Source organism: Salmo salar, chromosome 25 (genome assembly GCF_965601325.2).
Source record: "Salmo salar chromosome 25, fSalSal1, whole genome shotgun sequence".
NCBI lineage: Eukaryota > Metazoa > Chordata > Actinopteri > Salmoniformes > Salmonidae > Salmo > Salmo salar.
In genome coordinates, this window is record NC_138315.1 from 45157501 (window position 1) to 45170306 (window position 12806).

Here is a 12806-nt window from a genome sequence, read left to right on the forward strand (position 1 = left end):
TTTTTCAGTCGTAGCTCATTCTTTTTTCCCCCCTAGTTGTCTTGAAAGCACTGAAGTCGGAAGTCAGAGATGTCTAAGAACCCAGTTGTTTTCAAGCATCAAACAGTAACGGAAGGCAGGCTTCATCAACTCGTCACACACCACTTTGCAATGAGCTGGAGGCAGTATGTATTTTGAAAACATATACTTAATTGTTAGAAACCTGAATGTTTTCTGAGACATGTCTTACCTTGCTTCAAAGTAGCCTATTAGATCTCCTCTCTTGCTACATTTCTAATAGATATCTCTATCATAGGAAACCGCTTGCATCAGCAGTTCCCTTTTGAAAACCGTGTTTCCCCGCTAACTTCATTATGGAACGAACATTTGCACATCGCCTATTGCCTTGTGCGCATATAATGTGAAGAAATAATACTTTATCAACATTTTAACCTAAACGTTCTGATCTGTTGCGTCTGACTCAAATCTTTATGTAGCCTAGGCCTACTGGTTGTATGAATTTGGGATTCATACAACATTTTGGGATTCATAGCCTAAACTTTTCTACTAAAGTAAATTGACATAGGCTAGCTATTTTGCTGTTCGTTACTTGCAGACTTGTTTACGCTGCTGTGCGTTTTGTTGCCGATCTTACTTTGCTACCTGACGGTTTTTTACTTTTTCATTACCGTATATTTTTACTTTTTCCCTCACTCAACTTTTTTCATTCAACTTTTTCACCCCGGAGGTTTTATCTGGACATGGTTCGTCAGGACTTCAAAACAGCAGAAGCTAAGTAACATTAACATGATGCCTTCTAATTGCAGTCGTTGTACTTATAATATACAGGAGAACGATCGCCTTACGGCAAGGATAGCTGTGCTGCAAGCCCAGCTTCAGACGCAATCGTTAGGCAAGGGTAATTTCAGTGTAGGAAAGGATGAAACAGCGTCTGTGCCACCAGTAAGTACAGATAGTAACGTTAGTATAAACCCCCTCGCACGGTCCCCGCAGCTGGACATCTTTCTCATGGCTTCTGGAGGGAAACGCTGTAGGAATGCTCAACCGGTGTCGCTTATTCAGCCGACAGAAACTTTCAACCGGTTCTCCCCATTAAGCGAGTCGGAGTCGGAGGCCGAGACTTCTCTGGTCTCTACTCCTCCCGTTGTGGGGTCTGAGACGCCGACGGCTCCCACCATTAGCTCTGACAAATTGAAAACCCTAGTCATTGGCGACTCCATTAACCGCAGTATTAGACTTAAAACTAATCATCCAGCGATCATACACTGTTTACCAGGGGGCAGGGCTACCGACGTTAAGGCTAATCTAAAGACGGTGCTGGCTAAAGCTAAAACTGGCAAGTGTAGAGAGTATAGAGATATTGTTATCCACGTCGGCACCAACGATGTTAGGATGAAACAGTCAGAGGTCACCAAGCGCAACATAGCTTCAGCGTGTAAATCAGCTAGAAAGATGTGTCGGCATCGATTAATTGTCTCTGGCCCCCTCCCAGTTAGGGGGAGTGATGAGCTCTACAGCAGAGTCTCACAACTCAATCGCTTGTTGAAAACTGTTTTCTGCCCCTCCCAAAAGATAGAATTTGTAGATAATTGGCCCCCTTTCTGGGACTCACCCACAAACAGGACCAAGCCTGGCCTGTTGAGGAGTGACGGACTCCATCCTAGCTGGAGGGGTGCTCTCATCTTATCTACGAACATAGACAGGGCTCTAACTCCTCTAGCTCCACAATGAAATAGGGTGCAGGCCAGGCAGCAGGCTGTTAGCCAGCCTGCCAGCTTAGTGGAGTCTGCCACTAGCACAGTCAGCGTAGTCAGCTCAGCTTTCCCCATTGAGACCGTGTCTGTGCCTCGATCTATGAATTCCTATCGGATCTTGTAGTCATAGCAGATAATATTCAAATTTTTGGTGACTTTAACATTCACATGGAAAAGTCCACAGACCCACTCCAAAAGGCTTTCGGAGCCATCATCGACTCAGTGGGTTTTGTCCAACATGGACCTACTCACTGCCACAGTCATACTCTGGACCTAGTTTTGTCCCATGGAATAAATGTTGTGGATCTTAATGTTTTTCCTCATAATCCTGGACTATCGGACCACCATTTTATTACGTTTGCAATCGCAACAAATAATCTGCTCAGACCCCAACCAAGGAGCATTAAAAGTCGTGCTATAAATTCTCAGACAACCCAAAGATTCCTTGATGCCCTTCCAGACTGCCTCTGCCTACCCAAGGACGTCAGAGGACAAAAATCAGTTAACCACCTAACCGAGGAACTCAGTTTAACCTTGCGCAATACCCTAGATGCAGTTGCACCCCTAAAAACTAAAAACATCTGTCATAAGAAACTAGCTCCCTGGTATACAGAAAATACACGAGCTCTGAAGCAAGCTTCCAGAAAATTGGAACAGAAATGGCGCCACACAAAACTGGAAGTCTTCCGACTAGCTTGGAAAGACAGTACCGTGCAGTATCGAAGAGCCCTCACTGCTGCTCGATCATCCTATTTTTCCAACTTAATTGAGGAAAATAAGAACAATCCGAAATTTATTTTTGATACTGTCGCAAAGCTAACTAAAAAGCAGCCTTCGCAAATGGAGGATGGCTTTCACTTCAGCAGTAATAAATGTATGAACTTCTTTGAGGAAAAGATCATGATCATTAGAAAGCAAATTACAGACTCCTCTTTAAATCTGGGTATTCCTCCAAAGCTCCATTGTCCTGAGTCTACACAACTCTGCCAGGACCTAGGATCAAGGGAGATACTAAAGTGTTTTAGTACTATATCTCATGACACAATGATTAAAATAATCATGGCCTCCAAACCCTCAAGCTGCATACTGGACCCTATTCCAACTAAACTACTGAAAGAGCTGTTTCCTGTGCTTGGCCCTCCTATGTTGAACATAATAAACGGCTCTCTATCCACCGGACGTGTACCAAGCTCACTAAAAGTGGCAGTAATAAAGCCTCTCTTGAAAAAGCCGAATCTTGATCCAGAAATTATAAAAAACTATCGGCCTATATCGAATCTTCCATTCCTCTCAAAAATTTTAGAAAAAGCTGTTGCACAGCAACTCACTGCCTTCCTGAAGACAAACAATGTATATGAAATGCTTCAGTCTGGTTTTAGACCCCATCATAGCACTGAGACTGCACTTGTGAAGGTGGTAAATGACCTTTTAATGACGTCAGACCGAGGCTCTGCATCTGTCCTCGTGCTCCTAGATCTTAGTGCCGCTTTTGATACCATCGATCACCACATTCTTTTGGAGAGATTGGAAACCCAAATTGGTCTACATGGACAAGTTCTGGCCTGGTTTAGATCTTATCTGTCGGAAAGATATCAGTTTGTCTCTGTGAATGGTTTGTCCTCTGACAAATCAATTGTAAATTTCGGTGTTCCTCAAGGTTCCGTTTTAGGACCACTATTGTTTTCACTATATATTTTACCTCTTGGGGATGTCATTCGAAAACATAATGTTAAATTTCACTGCTATGTGGACGACACACAGCTGTACATTTCAATGAAACATGGTGAAGCCCCAAAATTGCCCTCGCTAGAAGCCTGTGTTTCAGACATAAAGAAGTGGATGGCTGCAAACTTTCTACTTTTAAACTCGGACAAAACAGAGATGCTTGTTCTAGGTCCCAAGAAACAAAGAGATCTTCTGTTGAATCTGACAATTAATCTGGATGGTTGTACAGTCGTCTCAAATAAAACTGTGAAGGACCTCGGCGTTACTCTGGACCCTGATCTCTCTTTTGAAGAACATATCAAGACTGTTTCAAGGACAGCTTTTTTCCATCTACGTAACATTGCAAAAATCAGAAACTATCTGTCCAAAAATTACGCAGAAAAATTAATCCATGCTTTTGTTACTTCTAGGCTGGACTACTGCAATGCTCTACTTTCCGGCTACCCGGATAAAGCACTAAACAAACTTCAGTTAGTGCTAAATACGGCTGCTAGAATCCTGACTAGAACCAAAAAATTTTATCATATTACTCCAGTGCTAGCCTCCCTACACTGGCTTCCTGTTAAGGCAAGGGCTGATTTCAAGGTTTTACTGCTAACCTACAAAGCATTACATGGGCTTGCTCCTAGCTATCTTTCCGATTTGGTCCTGCCCTACATACCTACACGTACGCTACGGTCACAAGACGCAGACCTCCTAATTGTCCCTAGAATTTCTAAGCAAACGGCTGGAGGTAGGGCTTTCTCCTATAGAGCTCCATTTTTATGGAATGGTCTGCCTACCAACGTGAGAGACGCAGACTCAGTCTCAACCTTTAAGTCTTTACTGAAGACTTATCTCTTCAGTAGGTCCTATGATTAAGTATAGTCTGGCCCAGGAGTGTGAAGGTGAACGGAAAGGCTGGAGCAACGAACCGCCCTTGCTGTCTCTGCCTTGCCGGTTCCCCTCTTTCCACTGGGATTCTCTGCCTCTAACCCTTTTACAGGGGCTGAGTCACTGGCTTACTGGTGTTCTTCCATGCCGTCCGTGGGAGGGGTGCGTCACTTGAGTGGGTTGAGTCACTGACGTGGTCTTCCTGTCTGGGTTGGCGCCCCCCCTTGGGTTGTGCCATGGCGGAGATCGTTGTGGGCTATACTCGGCCTTGTCTTAGGACGGTAAGTTGGTGGTTGGAGACAACCCTCTAGTGGTGTGGGGGCTGTGCTTTGGCAAAGTGGGTGGGGTTATATCCTGCCTGTTTGGCCCTGTCCGGGGGTATCATCGGATGGGGCCACAGTGTCTTCTGATCCCTCCTGTCTCAGCCTCCAGTATTTATGCTGCAGTAGTTTATGTGTCGTGGGGCTAGGGTCAGTCTGTTACATCTGGAGTATTTCTCTTGTCTTATCCGGTGTCCTGTGTGAATTTAAATATGCTCTCTCTAATTCTCTCTTTCTCTCTTTCTGTCTTTCTCTCGGAGGACCTGAGCCCTAGGACCATGCCTCAGGACTACCTGGTATGATGACTCCTTGCTGTCCCCAGTCCACCTGGCCGTGCTGCTGCTCCAGTTTCAACTGTTCTGCCTGCGGCTATGGAACCCTGACCTGTTCACCGGACGTGCTTGTTGCACCCTCGACAACTACTATGATTATTATTATTTGACCATGCTGGTCATTTATGAACATTTTAACATCTTGACCATGTTCTGTTATAATATCCACCCTGCACAGCCAGAAGAGGACTGGCCACCCCTCATAGCCTGGTTCCTCTCTAGGTTTCTTCCTAGGTTTTTGGCCTTTCTAGGGAGTTTTTCCTAGGGAGTTTTTCCTAGCCACCGTGCTTCTTTCACATGCTTTGCTTGCTGTTTGGGGTTTTAGGCTGGGTTTCTGTACAGCACTTTGAGATATCAGCTGATGTACGAAGGGCTATATAAATAAATTTGATTTGATTTGATTTGGTCTTGTTGGCTGAGGAATAGTAAATGTGGACAGTTATTCTAACATGTTCAAAGTACACATCAGAATTCAGTAAGAGAAAAACTGCTTCTATTACTGTTGAACAGCCATCACAAGCTGTCTACCAAGCCATGTAGTTGCTGGGTGATATATCGAATGAATTTGAATTTATTTTTAGCGCTATTTTAAAATACCTGTATCGCCTGTATCACCTGTATCGCAGAATCAAGTTTCTTTGTATTTTACGTTTTTATGAGCATTTACTGTGTGCCGCTTGTTCTCATTATGTCTCGTCTCCTTCGCTCCTCTGTGCTGTGCACCTTCCCATTTACACCAGAGATCTGTATATATTGACGAGATGCTCATGTCTCTGCCCTAACAATAGGAGTCGTTGTCCCAAAGGTGGGAAGGCAGGTGACAAGGTTAACTTCAAAATAAGCGCATAAACTAATTGGGTGTATTTTGGACAGATTTTATGAGTGAAACCTCTCGCTTCGCCTCTTTCTCCCAAGCCCCTCCCCCTACCACTTACAACAACAAAGATGAGAGATCCCTTTTCCTCTCTGACAAACTCGCTATTTGCATTTGAGGTTTGGTCCAACAGAATCATTCATATGTAATCCGAAACACATTGAGACATTATTTTACTGTAATAGAGGAGAAATTAACCTTTCGAACCATACCCTGTTTATGTTTCAACTTCTCAAATTTCGAGCAGAGCAGACATTACTTAAATGGATGTACTAATGAACATTCATTCTGGAAACGGAATGCTCAGCAATGCCTGCTACATTATTAGTGAATGTGCATTACGCATGGTTCTGGTTAAATTTGTAACAAAAAAGGGAATTTTTATAGACAGACTTGAAAACCAGATCAGTGATATTGCAACAACAAAAAAAGCAGGTATAACTATATTGATAAAAAATTATTTCATTATTAGTAAGTCTTATGGTTGTGGAAGGCATATATTCAGCCTAGGTATATTTTCAAAAGCTCTATATTCATTAGATTATTGACTGTCTTAAATGCAGTGTATTTGACTTTTAATTGTACAACAAAACTTTTTTAGAGAACATTTTAAATCAAGATGTACAGTGTATCAGTATATCGTATATCACCCATAAGTTTGAAAAACTGTGCATTTAGATACTATATCCCTAAAATAATTAATTCTAATATTTCTACCACTGCAAATTGTATTTTAATAACCGTGTTTATACACATTGCATATTTATTTAAATACTGGATTCTTGACATGGCTCACTCTAATACACAGTACCAGTCAAAAGTTTGGACACACCGACTCATTTAAAGGTTTTTCATTATTTCTTTATCAAGGTTTTTTTTAAATGTTCACTATTTTCTACACTGTAGAGTAATAGTGAAGACATCAAAACTATGAAATAACACACATGGTATCATGTAGTAACCAAAAAAGTGTTAAACAAATCAAAATATATTTTATATTTGAGATTCTTCAAAGTAGCCACCCTTTGCCTTGATGACAGCTTTGCACACTCTTGGCATTCTTTCAACCAGCTTCACGAGGAATGCTTTTCCAACAGTCTTGCAGGAGTTCCCACATATGCTTAGCACTTGTTAGCTGCTTTTCCTTTACTCTGCAGTCCAACTCATCCCAAACCATCTCAATTGGGTTGAGGTCAGGTGATTGTGGAGGCCAGATAATTTGATACTGTCACAGCTTTCTGAAGGATCGGACCAAAACGCAGCGTGTTCGTAGTTTCACATCTTTTTATTAATCGTGAAACTAAATGCAATACACCAACCACTTTAAATAACAAAACAATAAAAGCCGTAACGCAGAGCAGGCAAACACTACTCAAAAATGAACAACCCACAAAATACAAAAGGAAAACCCCCTACATAAATATGATCTCCAATTAGAGACAACTAGAACCGGCTGCCTCTAATTGGAGATCATCCCAATAACCCCAACATAGAAATAGAAATCTAGAAAACCCACATAGAAACAGAATGCAAGAAAACCACCCAAAACATCCCCTGTCACGCCCTGACCACTCTACTATAGAAAATGACCCCTTACAAGGGTCAGGACGTGACAGATACAGCACTCTATCACTCTCCTTCTTGGTCAAATAGCCCTTACACAGTTTGGAGGTGTGTTTTGGGTCAAATATATTTTGATTTGTTTAACACTTTTTTTGGTTACTACATTATTCCATATGTGTTATTTCATAGTGTTGATGTCTTCACTATTATTCTGCAATGTAGAAAATAGTGAAAATAAAGAAAATCCTTGGAAGGAGTAGGTGTGTCCAAACTTTTGACTGGTAATGTATATATTTGTTACTGCTCGACTAAAACTATCTTGGTCGATCAACAGCCTAACGAACAAACAACCAGTCGACTAATTGTGGTCAGCCCTACACAATACTGTATATGCAAAAGTATGTGGACACCCCTTCAAATTAGTGGGCTCAGCTATTTCAGCAACACCCGTTGCTGACAGGTATATAAAATCAAGCACACCGCCATACAATCTCCATAGACAAACACTGGCAGTACTGGCAGGCCTTACTGAAGAGCTCAGTGACTTTCAATGTGGCACAGTCATAGGATGCAACCTATCCAACAAGTCAGTTCGTCAAATATCTGCCATGCTAGAGCTGCCGCGGTCAACTGTAAGTGCTGTTATTGTGAAGTGGAAATGTCTAGGAGCAACAACTACTCAGCCACAAAGTGGTAGGTCATACAAGCTCACAAAACGGTACCGTTGAGTGCTGAAGCACGTACTGTAGCTCGGTTACATCACTCACTACCGAGTTCCAAACTTCTTCTGGAAGCAACGTCAGCACAAGAACTGTTCGTCAGGAGCTTTATGAAATGGGTGTCCATGGCCGAGCAGCCGCACACAAGCCTAAAATCACCATGCGCAATGCCAAGCGTCGGCTGGAGTGGTGTAAAGATCGCCTACATTGGACTCTGGAGCAGTGGAAACGCGTTCTCTGGAGTGATGAATCGTGCTTCACCATCTTGCAGTCCGACGGACGAATCTGGGTTTGGCGGATGGCAGAAGAACGCTACCTGCCCCAATGCATAGTGCCAACTGTAAAGTTTGGTGGAGGAGGAATAATGATCTGTGGCTGTTTTTCATGGTTCGGGCTAGGCACCTTGGTTCCAGTGAAGGGAAATCTTAACTCTACAGCATACAATAACATTCTAGACAATTCTGTGCTTCCAACTTGGTGGCAACAGTATGGGGAAGGCCCTTTCCTGTTTCAGCATGACAATGCCCCTGTACACAAATGGAGGTCCATACAGAAATGGTTTATCGAGATCGGTGTGGAAGAATTTAACTGGTCTGCTCCGAGCCCTGACCTCAACCCCATCGAACACCTTAGTGATGAATTGGAACGCTGACTGCGAGAATCGGCCAACATCATTGCCTGACCTCACTAATAATCTTGTGTCTGAATGGAAGCAAGTCTCCACAGCAATGTTCCAACATCTAGTGGAAAGCCTTCCCAGAAGAGTGGAGGCTGTTATCGCAGCAAAGGGGGGGACCAACTCCATATTAATGTCCATGATTTTGGAATGAGATATTCGACAAGCCGGTGTCCACACACTTTTGGTAATGTAGTGTATATTAACTGGACAGTACCGGACCCAAAATTGAACCTTGTGTAAAGCCACATGTGATATCTATTTTCTGAGTTATGTTCACCAAGGGTGACAAACTCTCAACTGGTTAAATAGGTTCTAAACACAATTTAGAACTGGCAGAGCACCACTTGTTTTGAGCCCCACATTTTTTTGCAAAGAAATCAGGGGTTTCCTGTTTTACATGTTATTTTGGCGTTAATTAATACGTGTCACATATCAGTTTGCAAACAATGTAAAAAATAATAATAATACATTGAGTTAATAAAGCCTCCATACAAACATGGTCTCTTTTTTACTTTGTTGAGTAAAGCAGCTCCAAAATGCAGGTGTTTCAGCCTAGCTCAGTGCTTTCTGTGGTGGTGGGGGAGCTAGCAGAAAATACGGAGTGTAGGGGTTGCTAATGTTCTCTAGTTGCACTGAGATTGTCTCAGTGTTCTGTCACTCATGGGGACACTACATCTCTGCCAAATTGAAGGGTAGTGCTCAGAAATTCAAGCCCCTTGGGTGCTGCCATAGAGTTACATCCAAGCTGCCATAGTGCCCATCCAAGAAGGCTCAAGGTCATTGGCCACGGATTAAAGGACATCAAATCACGTTATATCTACAGTAGCTTTGATTGGACTGATGTCGACATCATACTTTCAAAATCTTAGCTAGCGGTCATCATCATGAATCAAGTCAACAATCTACAAATCCTTTTTAATCCTTGTCATATGAAGGGAAATAATGAAAATAAATTATAGATAAAACGTATCGGTGCTCATCGGTCATTGAACATAAACATTATACATAAACATTACATTGGAAATCACAAATTCAACAATTTGTGGTTTGGAAAGAATCAGTGGCTAACTGCAAGCATTGAAAAGCAATCACTAGCCCCCTATTCAGTGGAGTGGGTGTATGGTCCAAATTCAGGGTTTAAGGGTCTCTTTTTCCAAGCTTAAAATTATAAACATTCAACATTGGCCATGCTGTAAATCCAGCATGATTTCTGCCGCACTGAAAACAACTGTTAACTTGGAACTGGATAATCTGACTTCAGCGAGAACAAGACAACTGGGAACTTGGGCAAGAAGGAGCTCCAACTGGCAAAACAAATTCCCAGTTGTCTTGGAAGCACTGAGAATGCCAGACTTTGATGACAAAGTATGATGCCAAAATGTGGACACGAAGGACCGCCGTGTCAACTTCCTGTTCAATTGAGCACAGCACAACAATGTATTGTATGCTGCTGCATAAATTATGTAATATGCCAGGGAGATATGTTACTGTAGCTAAGAAAGTAATACTAAGTGTATGTTGTGTAGTAAGCTGTTAGTAGCCCATGTGCCTCACCCTAATAATTTGGTCTATTTTCCCCTCTTAATTTCACCTACTGTTCTGACTTGGTGGTGCACATGTAGCCTACATTATAAAATGTTTTCGAGAAAGTAAATCATCAAATTTTGTAAGAGCTTTCATTGTCTGCTTATATGCCCCCTTAATTTATCCTACGGCTCTGACTTGATGTACAGGGAGGACACTGCCCATGTTCTGAATTCTGTCACCGTACATTTCAAAATTGATGAACAAATAGTTATATTGACTAGTCTGCCCTAGCTCGCTCATTAATGTCTTAATCGAAATTACGGATTGTCTCTTATCTGCTTGTTGTCCCCTTATGCAATAGTTTGTAGATCTCAATTGTCATTAGAAACCACATTTGTTAAAGCAAGTCAGCCATATCAGCTATGTTTTTTTAAAAGGCAGTAAATGAGGCTGAATAAACTGTTTTGCTGCCAGACAAGGCTCCACTGATAGCCAGATGTAGCAGAGGTAAGGTGTTGGGACTGCTGTTGGGACTCTGCTGGTGGGACAGCTTTATGTAGGCCCGAACAATTTGTGGGCACCGTTTGTCACTGTTATAGTGCAAATAATGTATTGTTTAGTGTTGTGATGTGTAGTGGCTTTTCTGGATTGCACCCCCCCCCCCCCCCCCCCCCCTTTTTTTTTGTCCCATGAAGATGTACATGCTAAAATCGCCACTGAAAACTGATATATATGAATTCACACAAAAATGCATGTTTGGCCACCTTGTATTGTGTGAATGAAGGAGTTAGACTATTAGGAATAGACCCCCTGCCCCGTTAAATGCATTGTCAAATTAAAAACGTGCCATTTTCTCTGCCCACTTTTCTGCGCAATAAATGAAAAGATTGTGTGTTAATTATGGGAATGGGTGATGTGTCCTACCTTGTTCAATAGTTTCTTGTCCTCTTTCTTTTTGTCATGTTGGTCAAGAGGAATTTGCAGGAGGTCGTCTTCACAACAGATGAAACTCACTGTGCATCCCATCCAGGCAAATTCAGATCAGAGTCGCATGGACCCATTCAAAAACGTAATATTTCAGAGCTACGTTTTTCACTGCGCATAGTGAATTCTCGCAGGCCCTTCACTCAAGCAGGTAAAACTGCGCTCCTGTGTTCCTGCCCCCAAATGATGAAAATATTCAAATCGTACGCGATATCGCTAGCACTTTTATAAAACGGTTATGCGTTCTAGAAACAGGTCACTCTAAATTTCTCACTCCATGTCTTGCACCAAATTTTGTTCCCGTTTTCCACTAAACCACATGCATAATTCCACATCGAACTGCTTTCCCGCTGTTCAGGAAAAGGCAGGATTGAAAGTGAAGAAAAAAGAAAAATCACAACTATGAGCACTGGGCAACAGTAGTACTAGCTACTCTCTCTCGCTCACTCGCCTCTCTCTCTCTCTCTCTCTCTCTCTTGCGTGCTCTCTCTCTATGTGCGTCAATGTAACTTCATAACTTTATTTAAATAGATAGATAGACTGTTTGATTGATAGATTACTATGCAAATTTAAAACATGTTAAAAATGGAAATTAAAAACATGTTAACAATACATTGAAAGCAAAATACAGACATCCTCCAGGCCATCCTTGGGATACACACGACCATCAATCAGCCAAAACCAACGGCCACATTATGTTCTGCACCTTTGACAGTAAGTAGTTGGTTGTGAGCTGATGGCTCTATCCTGATTTGACAACAAATCAAATCAAATGTATTTATAAAGCCCTTCTTACATCAGCTGATGTCACAAAGTGCTGTACAGAAACACAGCCTAAAATCCCAAACAGCAAGCAATGCAGGTGTAGAATCAAATCAAATGTATTTGTCACATACACATGGTTAGCAGGTGTTAATGCAAGTGTAGTGAAATGCTTGTGCTTCTAGTTCCGACCATGCAGTAATATCTAACAAATAATCTACCAATTCCACAACAACTACCTTGTACACACAAGTGTAAAGGAATGAATACGAATATGTACATAAAAATATATAAATGAGTGATGGCCGAACGGCATAGGCAAGATGTAATAGATGGTATGGACTACAGTATATACATATGAGATTAGTAATGTAGGTTATGAAAACATTATATAAAGTGGCATTGTTTAAAGTGGCTAGTGATACATCTAATTACATCAAGATGGCAAGATGCAGTAGATGGTATGGCGTACAGTATATACATATGAGATGAATAATATAGGTTATGTAAACATTATCTAATATAAATAATATAAAGTGGGAAGTGATAAAATGATTACATCAATTTTCCCATTATTAAAGTGGCTTGAGTTGAGTCAGTATGTTGGCAGCAGCCACTCAATGTTAGTGATGGCTGTTTAACAGTCTGATTGATGGCCTTGAGATAGAAGCTGTTTTTCAGTCTCTCGGTTCCA

At 41.7% G+C, this 12806-nt stretch overlaps 1 protein-coding gene across 4 annotated transcripts in view; it reads right to left on the reverse strand.

Moving 5' to 3' along the window:
• Positions 1-11725, reverse strand: part of LOC106586822 (tensin-1) — a 328681-nt gene extending 316956 nt beyond the window's left edge. For 3 of the 4 annotated variants that reach the window (XM_045707330.2, XM_045707331.2, XM_045707329.2), the window contains exon 1: positions 11291-11725. In XM_045707330.2, coding sequence (XP_045563286.2) covers positions 11291-11392 — 102 coding nt within the window. In that variant the 5' untranslated portion in view covers positions 11393-11725. The remainder of the gene's footprint in view (positions 1-11290) is intronic. The other variant, XM_045707332.2, reaches the window with a different exon arrangement.
• Positions 11726-12806: the final 1081 nt, after the last annotated feature.